Source organism: Lutra lutra, chromosome 17 (assembly GCF_902655055.1).
Source record: "Lutra lutra chromosome 17, mLutLut1.2, whole genome shotgun sequence".
NCBI classification, from domain to species: Eukaryota; Metazoa; Chordata; class Mammalia; order Carnivora; family Mustelidae; genus Lutra; species Lutra lutra.
The window spans coordinates 50,934,245-50,948,149 of NC_062294.1; the positions used below are offsets into that span (position 1 = coordinate 50,934,245).

Consider the following 13,905-nt stretch of genomic DNA (forward strand, 5'->3'; position numbering starts at 1 on the left):
AGGACAGGGGCGCCCAGGACCCTCTCATCAGACGAGACAACCAGGGCCCACCTCCACCAGGACGGATCCTGACTGATGCCAAAACTTTCTAAGAGTCAACAGCAACCTCTCAGCAGAAAAGGACAGTCATGCCTGCAGACACGCAAAGGCACGTGAGCCAAGGCTCATCAGGCCAAAGTAATCTGTTTACTCGTATTAGTTGGCTAAAAATCCCAAGTTTCTGCCCTAAACTGGAAACCAGACAAATCTGCTCCACTGGTAACCAGACAAACTTAGATCATCCGGTGGCACCGGGCAGCTCAGTTGGGTAGGCCTCTGCCTTGGGCTCAGGTCATGATCCCAGGGTCCTGGGATAGAGCCCCACACCCGGCTCACTGCTCAGCGGGGAGCCTGCTTCTCCCTCTGCCCCTCCCCCTGCTCATGCTCTCTCTCTCTCAAATAAATTAAGTCTTCAAAGACAAAACAAAACAAAATCTTAGACCATCCATACAATAGAGTACTACTCAGCAACAAACAGCTATAAACTATCCTCAACAACGTGAATTCCACACGCATTACGGCAAGTGAAACCAGATTCAGAAGATTACATACACACGTTTTTAAGAGCTACATACTATATAAACCTACTCACAGAACATTTTTTTTTTTTTAAAGATTTTATTTATTATTTGACAGAGATCACAAGTAGACAGAGAGGCAGGCAGAGAGAGAGGAGGAAGCAGACTCCCTGCCGAGCAGAGAGCCCAATTCAGGGCTCGATCCCAGGATCCCGGGATCATGACCTGAGCCAAAGGCAGAGGCTTTAACCCACTGAGCCACCCAGGCGCCCCACTCAGAACATTCTTAAAAATGCAAATTATAGGGACAGAAAATGGGTTAGTGGTTACCAGAGGCTGGAGAATGGGGACGCATTGACTCTATAGGGGCACAGAGTTTTGGGGGTGATGGCATGAATTTCCTCTATCTAGATGCCGGGGTGGCTGTGTTTGTCAGAACTCACAGACCTTCACACTAAATGGGGAATTTTACCGGGTACAAACCATATCCTGACAAACCAAACTATAAAAAAGTGAAGCAGGAGGAAAGATTTAAGAGTAAAGAACCAAAGAGTAGGGGCGCCTGGGTGGCTCAGTGGGTTAAGCCGCTGCCTTCGGCTCAGGTCATGATCTCAGGGTCCTGGGATCGAGTCCCGCATCGGGCTCTCTGCTCAGCAGGGAGCCTGCTTCCCTCTCTCTCTCTCTCTGCCTGCCTCTCTGTCTACTTGTGATCTCTCTCTGTCAAATAAATAAAATCTTAAAAAAAAAAAAAAAAAAAAAAAAGAACCAAAGAGCATCTGGGTGGCTCAGGGGTTAAGCGTCTGGCTTCGGCTCAGGTCAGGATCCCAGGGTTCTGGGATTGAGTCCTAAATCAGGCTTCCAAGGGAGCCTGCTTCTCCCTCTGCCTCTGTCTCTGTTTCTCATGAATAAATAAAATCTTTAAAAAAAAAAAAAAAAAAAGAGTAAAGAACCAAAATGTGTACAACTTACTCTCAAGGTTCAAGGAAAAAAAAAGATGCACATGCGTATATAAAATAAAATGGAATCAGGTAACAAAGCAAAAGAGGCAAAATATCGCTAGCAGATGACTCCGGGTGGGAAGCAAGCACGTTTCCAAACCTGGAATGGACGGCTGGAAACCGATGTGTCTGCACAGACAGAAATGTCTCTGCGAAGTGGGAGAACAGAGCTGAAGAAAGGAAGGAAAGAAGAAGAACACAGACATTCCAGGAGAGGGTGGCCGAGGCCCAGGTGTGAGTGGCACCACAGCCTGTACCCGGGGGCCACCCTGGAGCCCCAGACCCCAGGCCTGGCTGACGAGCTGCAGCACGAGGGCTGACCGGATGCCTTCATCGGGGTTAGCCTAGGTCCTTCTCAGAACGCGCCCTCCGCCTCACTTTCTGACCCGAGATGCAGTTCTGGTACGGTTTTATCCAGGTTCAACAATCCCTCTTCACCTACTGAGACATGCTTTTTTTTAGATCGGGGAGGATACTGATGCTTCCGAAAGGTTTGTAACTGGAAGCTGAAATGTGCGAACCTGGCTTTCTTTGGGTTTTTTCTGAGGGCAGCTAGAGCTGGACTGTCAAGGTGGTGGGCACTGGCCACGTGTGGCTACTGACACTCGAAACGTAGCCGGTCCAAACCGACACGGGCTCTAAGTAGAAAATAAGCACCAAATTCCAAAAACGTGGTAGCAAAAATAATAGTAATAATAATAACACAAAACGTTGTACTAACTTTTCATTATTACTTGCTGGAACAATACTTTGAACACAGACATACCAATGAGATAAGATACCTTGCCTGAATTCAACTTCGTTGGTTTCTTCCTACTTTAACTGAGCTTAAATCACATACACGGCTTGGTTGTGGCTGTGTTCCTACTCAGACAGCACTGGTCTGGAGCGCCAACTCTGAAGGTCCAGCAGGGGGCAGTGCTGAGCCAGCGACTGTTCGGCTCTCCATGTGAGAGGGGAAACCTTCCCCACTCCTTACACCCTGTCAGATCAGCAGGCTCTCGAGATCTACTGGATAGGAAACCCCATTCCCAGGGTACCAAGCTCTCCAGAGGGCCTGGTAAGAGGAGAATTTTTCCCACTGCACTGCCCATGAGCAGTGTGCCTTCTTTTGCTCTGCCTCTGCGAGGCTTCTCCCTGAACCCCAAGCCGCCCCAGCCACCACTGAAACAGGGCAATCACCGATGGACTGCCTCTTGTGCCCCTCAAAGCCTCCATCCTTGCCATTCTCAAAAGCCCAGCCAATCCCCTCAAATCTGTGCGCTGGAAGGCACAAAGCCTTCATCTGGAAGGACCCACGTTCTATCTCTCTCCTTGCGTGTATGTTAGGAACCCGAGGACAAGAACCTGGGGCCCCTGGAGACCTCATGACTCTTCAAGGAGAACCACCAACACCAGGATGGGTTTCCAGCTGACTGGGGAGGAAGGCCTCAGCCAGACCACAGAGGCCTCTCCCTCCTGAGAACCTCTAATCTCCCTGAAATAGAATCCTTAAGCCCCGAGAGGAAACGTTTGACATTTCCATCAAAATACAACCCACCTTCCCGGGCATCAAGGGCTCTCTAAAAGATAAGTTACAGTCCATGTCTGCAGGCAACACTCCTTTTATGTAGAACCCCACTCCCCCATCCCCCCACCCATCAAACTGCCCTGGCAGGAGTGAAGACACATGCGCGAGGACCTCAATTCTCCCCACAGAAAAAAATGCAGCCCCACACCCTCCGTAACACAGCCTAGCTCCTGATCAAGGCAGGTGGGACATCTGGTCGCGGCACAGAAGCCAGGGGGACAGACAGGCTTGCTGGTCAGGTCAGTGGCAGGTGAGCCCCCCTGGCTCCCTTGGAGGCAGTTGTAAGGCCCCAGGCTCCCTGCCAACCTCTGACATTACCTTGTCCAAGAGCTCTCTGGTCTCCTCCGTCAGGGGGTCATGGGAGAACATGCAATCATCACCATTAATGCAGTTCCCAGTCGTGTGGTACAACTTACAGGGAAAATCACGTTCGCAGCGCGTTAAGGCAAAAAGCATTGGCTCCTGGAACCCACCCGAGGGCAGAATCCAACCCCTTTTGTTTTGGAGAGGAAGAAAGGAAACCCAGAGAGTTAAAGTGACCAGCTCGGGGTTGCACAGCAGGTTGGCAGCGGACTGGAGTTGAGACCCTGGTTCTCGAGACTCCTGCTCTGGAGAGCTTCCCGCTCCACCACACCAGCCTTGGAGCCTGTTGTCTACGGATCCTCAGTGGGCAGGAATAATGAAGGTCAATGATTTTCCCAAAATTGCACAGCCTATTGGAAAAACCTCTGGAAGATAACAGACAAGAGTACGGCCAGTCTCGAGAGTCTGTGTACAGAAAACCAGGAAACGTGTGTGTATCCGCTTCCTCATCTGCAGGACGTGGACAGCGGCTCCACCACAAGACAGATGTGGAGGTTCAACGAGACCGAGACACGCCGGAAGCTTGGCCCGGCGCTGGCACATGGAGCGGACACGCGCGGCAAAGGTGAGCTGCCATTGGCAGCAAGGAGGGAAGAGGTGTGAGCCCTGCATCCCGTGAGAGGTGAGTGCCAAAGGATATCGTGCATGTAGGGGCAGTTCTCGGCCCTGGCACAGAACCCGGTGATGTAAAACTTGCACAGTTCTCGCTTCTTTGGTAGCTCGATGTCGTGGCTGAAATTACAGTGATCTCCCTGGAAGAGAAGCAAGGAAAAGGTAAGCACGATAGCCCTTGCCAAAGCCCATCTGCGATGGGAGGCTGAAGCCTGGAGGGACCAACGACACGAATCCCCACACAGGGAAGGGCGGGGCTCACTGACATGGCTTCCCACCAACTGGAAAGTTCTGACGCGGCGTGTGCTCCCTTCTCTTGTGCCCACGACCCCATTCCCCGGACTCCACTCCACTGCCCCTACACTTCTTTCTCATTCTCCCCCTTCTCCCTCTTCGCACCTACTCACTATTTTTCCTGATTTGCTGCGTGGCGGCCAGTATCCAGCACCACACTTCTTCCTTCCTAATACAACCTTCATTTTGTTGGGGAAGAACGTATCCAGCCAAAAAGGTACATCTCCCAGCCTCCCTGGATGTCCTGGCCAATGAAACGCAGGCCAAAATCCCCAAGGGAGGACAATGCTGCCTAAATTAAAAGAAATCCCTCTGGCCATCTTTCTTCTTAGCCCTCAGATGGGACCGCCAGAGGCACAGCAGATACTGTGGAACCATGAGGACAAAAGCCACATGCTCAAAGACATCGGACATTCTTAAAGTAGGAAGCCCCCCAAGAGTGCCAGTGGCCAGGACACCAACCTCCTTCAGCGGGATAACGTCTGAGTGTTTACACTAGTGGAGCTCAGTCTGCCATCATGCACAGTAAGACACACTCAGGACACACACCCGGGTGGACAAAATATGGAAACTGTTCTGTATAGCGGGTTCCCCTTACTCCCCAGAGCGGCTACTCATCTTTCTGCAGATCTACTACAAGCTTCTAGACACGAACTGAGACCGTAACAAGGAGCATCTTATAGACACATACATTTGTCTCAAATATGTAACTTTTTCTACAGCCTATACGTGGGTGCGGTGTTCCGTGGGCATGTGTGTGCCCGGATCTGCCCATCGCCATCGTCGGTGAACAGAAAGCCGGCTGGCTGAACTCATACCCAGTTGCGGCCTCAGAACTCTGGTTGTCAGCCCCTCTTCTGGTGTCGAACTCTGCTGTGAAGTTCAAGGCTGGCCTGATTCCCCCACCTCCTCTTCTATCTTAATAATTCCCTTTCCGACGTTAAAGTTCAATAATTAACCAAGATATATTTTGTCTTCGGTATCGGTATCGACCTTAATACATTTGAGGTCATTTGGACTGGCTTAAAATCCTGACCTCCCAAACCAACCAGGAACAAAAACATCAAAAAACCACCCAGAGAACAGAGTCTCGCTAGCCTGTCACTTCCACCCTTACCCGACTGCTGCCTCCCGTTACGGTGGCCTAGAGAACATTCCCAGAGGTGTGAGCATTCTCTGTGGGGCTGCTGCCCTGCCCCAGCACACGGGTACTTTAACTGGCCCCTTACCCACGTACACCGCCCCTCCACGAAGTATTTGCAGATGACTTTGCCTTTCTTGTCAGACTGCTGGTGAGGCTTGTCATGGTCACTTCTCCGGTAGCTCCCGCCACCATCCTGTTAGGGACACAGAGTGTGAGCGTAAAGGAGGCTGAGAAGGAGGGGTTGGGGGGTGGGGGACGGCGATGCAGACTGGGAGAGACGGGGTCTGAGGGACTGACAGAACAGAAGGTGGCTGTCAGGGACGAGCATTCCCTCGACAGAAGCGTCTTCACGGAACAGGGACCAGCAGGTCAGGTCTAACCCCAAGGCGGAGCGGGGTCTGAGCCCGTGGCATGGAGCGCCGGCGCTCAGATGGGGAAAGCTCTCGCACCTGGTGCAGCACCGCTCACCCCTGTGGGAACCCAGTCCCCCCAGAGGCAGTGTGCGCTCCTTCCTGTAAAACTACCAGGCTCCCCGGACGGGTCACCAGCAGCGCGGCCCCCTGTCCCCTGTGAGATGGGTAGTGCCCGTCAGCCCGCGGGGAGCAGATGATGAAAGCAGGACAGGAAAGGCCTCAGAGATCGACTTAGCAGAGAAAAAAAAAAAATCCAAGAAGGGGCTTTGGCTAAACATACTAAATCCGAGTGAAGGGTCAACTCACGCCCATATCCTCGTCATAGAAATCGTCGTCATCGTTCATTCCGCCCTTGTTCATTCCTCCTCGGCTGCCACCTCGACCACGACCCCGGCCCATCCCTTTCCCTCGACCTCGGGAACCCCGGCCACGGCCTCGACTTAAGCCTGCAGAGGACAGAGATGGCATTCACCGGCTGCTTCTCTCCAGGACCCAAATCCAGCAGCCGCCGGAAGGTGCCCCTTGGGTCGGCGCCACCTGGGCCCCTGCCCACCTCGTCCTCGGCCATCCTTGGACCGGCGGTACTGGTTCAGCTCCTTGGAGTACTCGTCATAGTCCTCCTCTCCCATCGGCTCCTCACTTTCTGCATACTGGATTCCCGGAAGGAGAGAAGGCAAATGTCGTGCGGGGACCAATTAGCCCTGTCCCTAACTGTACTCTCTGCCCCCACATGCCTTTTGGTTCATGCAGGTCAAAAGGAGACTCAGATGCGCAGGTGAGCGACCTGGGGCTGCCCGCCTCTGCCCCCACTTCACAGGCCACAGCGACAGCGGGGGAGGGGGGTTCTAATGCTCTCCCGGGCAGTCTTCGCTCCTAAGGACTCTGTTCCTGGGGCAAACCCACCAGGGGGCCTCCTACACAAGGGACAGCTGTGCGGCTGTAACAAAGGGCAGGCTCACTGGGGACTGGCACGGAAAGGTCTCCGGCGGGGAGAGACGATGAAAGTAGAAGCTGTACGCGTGCGCATGTGTATGTGGGGGGCGTGCATAAGCAAGCACCCGACTGCAAAGGCCTAAAACTTTTCTAGAAGACCCTCGGGAAACTTGTTTCTGGGAATAGGAGATGTTTTCACAGCTTTGGTACCTTCTCAATTTGGAACCGTATGATTTCCTTTATCCAAAATAAGAAACGAACGTCGAAACAGAGCCCTGGCGTGAAATACTCTCCTTCCGCCACAGTCAGTCTTACAGGCTCTCCCCACCAGCCCTCCCACCTTCCCCCAGGGGCTGGAGGACAGCTTACTTCCATCTCCTCTTCATAGAAATCTTCTTCGTCCTCCGGGTGGTCTCCCACGGAGCCTCTGCCCCTTCCGCGGCTGCCTCTGCCCATGCCTCGGCCTCGAGACCCTCCACGGCTGCCTCGACCCCGGTACCCCCTGCCACGGCCTCGGCTGCCTGCGGGGTGATTCAGTCGGTGAGCGCCCCGAGTGGGAGCAGATGCCACCAGCGAGAGAGAAGTCGGCCCATTTTCTGCCTGAGGTCAGTCATCTCCTCCTCAAGTCTTCCTAGCAGCTCAAGGCAGCTGGTCCCATCGCCCCCCTGACTTCCCCACATGCCCTCCGTGGGGGGCCTCGGGCCTCAGCATCCTGGGTGCACATCTGCCACACCGTCACAGGGGTCCCTGTCCACTGAGAGCTGCACTCACTGTCCAGTACTGTGGCCCCAGGCACACGTGGCTATGGAACCCCCTAAACATAAACAGACTAAGATGTGCTGTAAGGGGGGGCCAACACACCGGATCTACAGCACTTCGTTGAAAAAGAAAAAGAGGGGGCGCCTGGGTGGCTCAGTGGGTTAAAGCCTTTGCCTTCATCTCAGGTCATGATCCCAGGGTCCCGGGATCGAGACCCACATCGGGCTCTCTGCTCAGCAGGGAGCCTGCTTCCTCCTTTCTCTCTGCCTGCCACTCTGTCTCCTTGTGATCTGTCAAATAAATAAATAAAATCTTTAAGAAAAAAGAAAAAGAGAGGGCGCCTGGGTGGCTCTGTCGGTTAAGCCTCTGCCTTCAGCTCAGGTCATGATCCCAGGGTCCCGGGATCGAGCCCTCTACCAGGCTCCCCGCTCAGTGGGCGGTCTGCTCCCCTCTGCTTCTTGCTCTCTCTGCTTAGGCGTGCACGTGCGCGCGCTCTCGCTCTCTCTTTTTCTCTGTCAAATAAATAAAATCTTTAAAAACACGAAAAGAAAAAGAGAGGCAGCTCTTTCTGCCCACAGGTCCTGGCCCCGTCCTTTAATAAAACCACCTCTTTGCAATAACAACAACAACAACAACAACAACAACAACAAAGACAACAAAGAGTGAGAGAATATGAAATACCACATCTGTTTGGATAATGTGTTAAAATAAGACTTTGAATGCATTGGACAAATAAAATATACTGTTAAAATTAATGTTTCCTTTTACTTTTTAAATTTTTTCCCCTTTTTTACATGTTTAACTTAACTACTAAAAAATTCTAAATCATGTGGAGGCTTGCATTAAGTTTTCTATTGGACAACACTGGTCTAGAATCTCCCCAAAGAACAGGGCTTGTCCAGGGAGGTGTCCAGGAAAGACTGCCCAAGAAAGATTAAAGGAACAGCCACTCAACAATGAGCGGGACCTTAGGCAGGGCTAAGAACCGCTGAGCTAGAAGATCCTGTGAGCCCTCCTCCCTCGTGGGTTGCAAAACCTTGCAGGCAGGAGATGGTTCTAAGAGGCCCTCCCCCACCATCCTCCTAACTGCCACACTTCAAGGTTCAGAGGTGTGGCAGTCCCACCTTGCGGTGTGATAGGAGCTGGGAAGCTGGGGGAGGAGGCTGGGGCAGCCAGCTGTCAGTTATCCTCTCAGCACTGAATAACGCCCCTCTCTCCTCCCACACTCCAGGCCTGGCCGAGCGGGTCCAACCTGCTCCACGCTGCATCGCCCCAGCCCCCGACACCCAGTCTGCTCCCACGCCCCGTGATGGCCACAGGGCCTCACCTCGGCCCCGGCTGCTGCCCTCCTTGGAGCGCCGGTATTGGTTCAGTTCTTTGGTGAAGTCGTCATAGTCCTCCTTGCCCAGGTCCTCCTCCTCGTCGCCCTCGTACTCCCCGTACTGCTCATTCTCGTAGTCCTCGTACAGGCCGTAGCCTTTGCTGTCCAGCTTGGAGTAGGCCTTCTTGGGCAGGGACGTGCTGTGCGACGGGGGGTACTGCTGGTGGGACTGACAGGGAGAGGGGGTGAGACGGCCCCGGGGCCCTGAGTCCAAACTGCCAAGCTCCCTGCTGTCCCCTAAACTGACCCATCTGTCTGGGTGTTTCTGCCGCGGGCGAGACCCGGCCCCCAGCGGCTTGGGGGGTACTATGTCCCACCTGAGTGAGCGCTGGGCATTGGACCCACATGTTTCTGTGCTTCAGAAAAGGCCATGGCTTGTAAGAAAATAGACATGCATAGACCCCACGATAAGAACTGGCGAGGGAAGAGAAGGGGGTATTTCCTAAGGATATAGAGCAATCTCATTTGGGGAGGAGGCCTGGTAGGCAACAGGAGCGCATTTTTTTTTCTTTTAAAGTAATCTCTACACCCAATGTGGGGCTCGAACTTAATCCTGAGATCAAGAGTTCCATGCTCCGGGGTGCCTGGGTGGCTCAGTCAGTTAAGTGTCTGCCTTTGGCTCAGGTCGTGATCTCAGGGTCCCGGGACCCAGCCCCGCACCCTGCTCAGCAGGGAACCTGCTTCTCCTTCTCCCTCTGCCCCCTCCCTGCTCATGCTTGGGCTTGCTCTCTCTGATAAATAAATAAAATCTTAAAAAAAAAAAAAAAAAAAAAAGTTGCACGCTCCACCAACTGAGGAAGACAGGCCCTCCAAGAGGGGTGCTTCTTGGTCAAAATTTTCTTGGGGGGGGGGGGGGCGCCTGGGTGGCTCAGTGGGTTAAAGCCTCTGCCTTCGGCTCAGGTCATGATCCCAGGGTCCTGGGATCCAGCCCCGCATCGGGCTCTCCGCTCTGCAGGGAACTTGCTTCCTCCTCTCTCTCTCTCTGCCTGCCTCTCTGCCTACTTGTGATCTCTGTCTGTCAAATAAATAAATAAAATCTTTAAAAAAAAATTTTTTTTCCTTGGGGCCTTAGAATTCAAGTAATGACCTACTTGGCACCCGAACTAGAAAGCCATGCTGAATGATGCTTTCCAAACTGTGCTAGTGCCAAGAGATATGGGTGAAGTTAGATACGCAGACACAGACACACAAAGGGTAGGCACTAAGACCGCCTTCAGTAGGTAAATGGATAAAACCAGCTGTGGTCTGTCCACAGTGGAGGATTATTGAGCAGTTAAAAGAAACAAGCCCATGAGCTGCGGAGCTATGAAAAGACCTGGGCAAACCACGAACCCATACTGGTAAGTAAGAGAAACCGGTCTGAAGAAATTAAACGCTGTGACGAGTCCGGCTATCTGACATTCTGGAAAAAGCAAAACCAGAGACAGAAAAAGGTTGCTGGTTGCTTAGAGGCCCGGGGAGGAGAGGGAAGGTAAAGCACAGGGGATTTTTAGAGAATTGAAACTCTTCTATGACGATCTACAATTCCATAATGTCAAGCCTTTGTCAAAAACTGAAGAACTGCAAAACACAGAGAGGAAACCTTAATGCAAGCCGCAGGCTCTGATTCCTAACAACACGTGGCGACTGTCTCAGCAATTACAACAAAGGTACCACACTAACACAGTTAGAGCAGAAACCAGCTGGGGTGGGTAGGGCGCTATCCGCTCAGGGTTCTAGAAACCTGAAACTGCTCTTCCGGTGCGTGGGTGGCTCAGTCAGTTAAACACCAGACCCTTGCTTTCAGCTCAGGTCATGGTCTCAGGGTTGTGGCATCAAGACCCCACTGGGCTCCACAGGGAGTCTGAATAAGGGACTCTCTCTCCCTCTCCCTACTGCTCACTCTCTCTCAATTTAAGTTGGAAAAAAATAAACAAAACTGTTCTAAAAAAAAAAAAAGGATTTCTAAAACTCCACACTCATTATGAGAAAAACGAGAAAACACAACACAGATACGCAGACACTGGTGACTACGTTAGCAGACCTTAAAAAACGCCTCAACCCTGGGGTGCCTAGCCGGCCCAGTCGGTGGCACACGACACTTTTGATCTCAGGGTTATGGGATCAAGCCCCACGCTGGATATAGAGGGGACTTAAAATCTTAAAAAAAAAAAAAAAAAAAAAAAAAAGCCTCAGGGGCGCCTGGGTGGCTCAGGGGGTTAAAGCCTCTGCCTTCGGCTCAGGTCATGATCTCAGGGTCTTGGGATCGAGCCCCGCATCAGGCTCTCTGCTCAACAGGGAGCCTGCTTCCTCCTCTCTCTCTGCCTGCCTCTCTGCCTAACTTGTGATCTCTCTGTGTCAAATAAATAAATAAAATTTAAAAACAAACAAACAAACAAAAAAAGCCTCAGCCCCTAGTTATCAATCGGAAGCTGTGCTGTGCCCTGCATTCCTTATCTCCATCAGGTTTAATGTCTGAGTCCCGGTTAGCAGATCAATGTCAACGGCAGCACCATACGGTAATCTCCCGTTAGGATGGACGACGGGATACTTAGGGCCCGTTTTAGAGCTACTAGCTTTAAAAGCATTTTTCATGAAAACTTGAAAATCTATGTTGATTTCTCTTCTCAGAGATTTTGCTGGGGTAAGGGCAAACAGCCCACAAACCAAATACTTCAACCGCGTGTCCAAGCTCAGGGTTGCGACAGCGTAAACGTCTGACTTCTGCCTCCGCAGCATTTGAGATCATTTACTCCTGTAAAACCATTCCATTCTCTAGCTGATTTTCCAGGAAAGGTCATTTCTGAACAGGGGCAAACAGCTGTACCAGGGATAAACCAGCAGGTTTCTTGGGACGGGGGCATCCTGAGTCCTGCCCGGGCCATGGGAGGAAGGGTCTTAAGAGCATGACCAATGGAAATCGGCCACTACCTGGGCTTGAACCCCTGCTCCTGCGCTATAGGGCTGCAACCTGGCTGGTTTCTCAGCTCTGTTTCCTCACCTGTACGATGGGGATAAAAACAGGATCTCATATTGCAGGCTTAAAGTCCATATAAAGTGCCGTGCAAGAGTGCTCAGCACACAGCAAGTGCTCAGCAAACACGGGCCTGCCCCCAGGCCCAGCTCCGCAGGGCCCCGAGCAGCAGTTACTCACCGGTGCGTACGGGGGGCTGTACTCTCGGTACTTGCGGTGCCCCTTCTCGCTAGGACTGAAATCCGAGTCATCTGAGAAGTCCGAGAAGTCATCGCTGGAAGAAGCGTGGCGCTGCGGTGACAGGGGAAGTGAGCTCAGTGACTGCCACAGGCGGCCCGCTGGCAGAGTCAGCCCGGGGACAAACCCTGCTGGAATGTGCCTAAGGGCTCTGCACGCTAGAGAAACACCTCACCTGGGGGCATTGAGTGGCAGTAGAGCGTGAGCTACCAACTCTTTAAGGGGAAAAAAAAGCTCTTTATCCAATTTGGGGAAGGAATAAATGGCACCATTAAGAGTGGCCTCTGGCCTACGAGACCAGCGCGGCCCCGGGGGCTCTCAGCCAGGCCTGGTGCCGTGTAGCCTGGCCCTGGCGCGTCCTCCCGGACCTACTTTGTGCTTGGATTTCCTCCTCTTCTTCGACCTCCTCTTCTCCTTCTCCCGCTCTTTCTTCCGCTTCCGCTTCAGTCTCCTGTGCGACTTCTCCTCATCTGAGTCGCTATGGTGCTTCTCCCCCTTTTCCTTCCGGCTCCTCTCGGGCCCTCCGGAGGTGTCCTGGGTCTCCTCGGCCCCATCATCTTCCAATTCACCTTCTTCCAACTCACCATCTTCCCTATAAACCAACCCCAAAGCCAATATGAACCCAGGGTGTGAGAGGAGACATCCGCAGGCCCCAGGCTGCCCGCCGCTGACAGACACACAGAGCCCAGCTGCTGTGAGCGAGGCCTTCCTCAGGAGGACATAAGGGCCACTGCCTCTCTTCCCAGCCCATACCCTCCCTCCTAAAAAAGGGCTGCGCCTGCTTTTAGATCACCTGGCTGGGGGGGGGGGGAGCGACACCATCAGAATTTAAAGGTACTGACACTGATACCAGGACAACTCTAAGCCACGATTTCTCAAAGTGCTCCACAGGACTAGGGTTCTAAGAAGAAAGGCGACAGGTTCCGTGGTCAAATGAGGTGAGGAAAGTCCCATCTTGGGGCTTAACAGTGCTTAATGCTCTAACAGAAGTTCCCAGATGTCTTACCATCGAGAAACCTGTAAAACCCTGTGTTCAAGCATTTCCAAAGCTTACTGGCCACAGAGGCTGCTTATATCAGGGGAGATGGACCAGCCATGGTCCCCAAGTGCAGGGGTGCACGGTGGCCTGAGGTCACTGGCGAGCCCTGGGAGCTGAGGCCCAGTGGAGACAGGGCCATGGCTCTGAACCAGGTGCAGCCCCCACTCTCCGGGGCCCTACCCACAGTCAGGCCTGGACTGCGCCTGAGGATGTAAAATGTATTTTACCGAAGCCCCATAAAGAAGTGCAAGTGATCAGCTCTGGTTTCAAGGTCTGAGCCATACCCTTAGCTGCACAGCTCAGTTGGAGAAGGGGAAGGGGTAAGGGAAGGGTCCCAGACCCCTCCTGAGGTCCTCTCCTAACAGCTGTGAGAGTACCCACAGAAGGGGTCCCCCCACTACACTGTTCTGAACCCAGGGATCCCTTCTGGCTCCCCTTCCTACAGATTTCCCAACTTTGTCACCTCCCCACCGTGACCCCCATCCCTACCCTAGTACTTGAAAAAAATAAAAGCACTCGCCAGACACTGCCAACAGGACATTCTAAATGTCTAACTATCTGTGGGGTGGGGTGAAGGTGAGGGGATGCATGGGGTTAAGGAGAAAAGCAACTGGAAAAAGAATCAGTTTTTAGCCAAACCCACTGACACATT

The 13,905-nt window shown here is 52.8% G+C and overlaps 1 protein-coding gene across 10 annotated transcripts in view; it reads right to left on the reverse strand.

Moving 5' to 3' along the window:
• ZC3H4 (zinc finger CCCH-type containing 4) overlaps nt 1-13,905 on the reverse strand; it is a 42,054-nt gene that overhangs the window by 12,801 nt on the left and 15,348 nt on the right. For all 10 annotated transcript variants that reach the window (XM_047709916.1, XM_047709915.1, XM_047709921.1 and 7 more), the window contains 9 exons: nt 12,587-12,806; nt 12,158-12,268; nt 8,971-9,193; nt 7,254-7,405; nt 6,505-6,601; nt 6,258-6,397; nt 5,624-5,731; nt 4,129-4,240; nt 3,444-3,553 (listed from right to left, as the gene is read on the reverse strand). In XM_047709916.1, the coding sequence (XP_047565872.1) occupies nt 3,444-3,553; nt 4,129-4,240; nt 5,624-5,731; nt 6,258-6,397; nt 6,505-6,601; nt 7,254-7,405; nt 8,971-9,193; nt 12,158-12,268; nt 12,587-12,806 (1,273 nt within the window). The remainder of the gene's footprint in view (nt 1-3,443; nt 3,554-4,128; nt 4,241-5,623; nt 5,732-6,257; nt 6,398-6,504; nt 6,602-7,253; nt 7,406-8,970; nt 9,194-12,157; nt 12,269-12,586; nt 12,807-13,905) is intronic.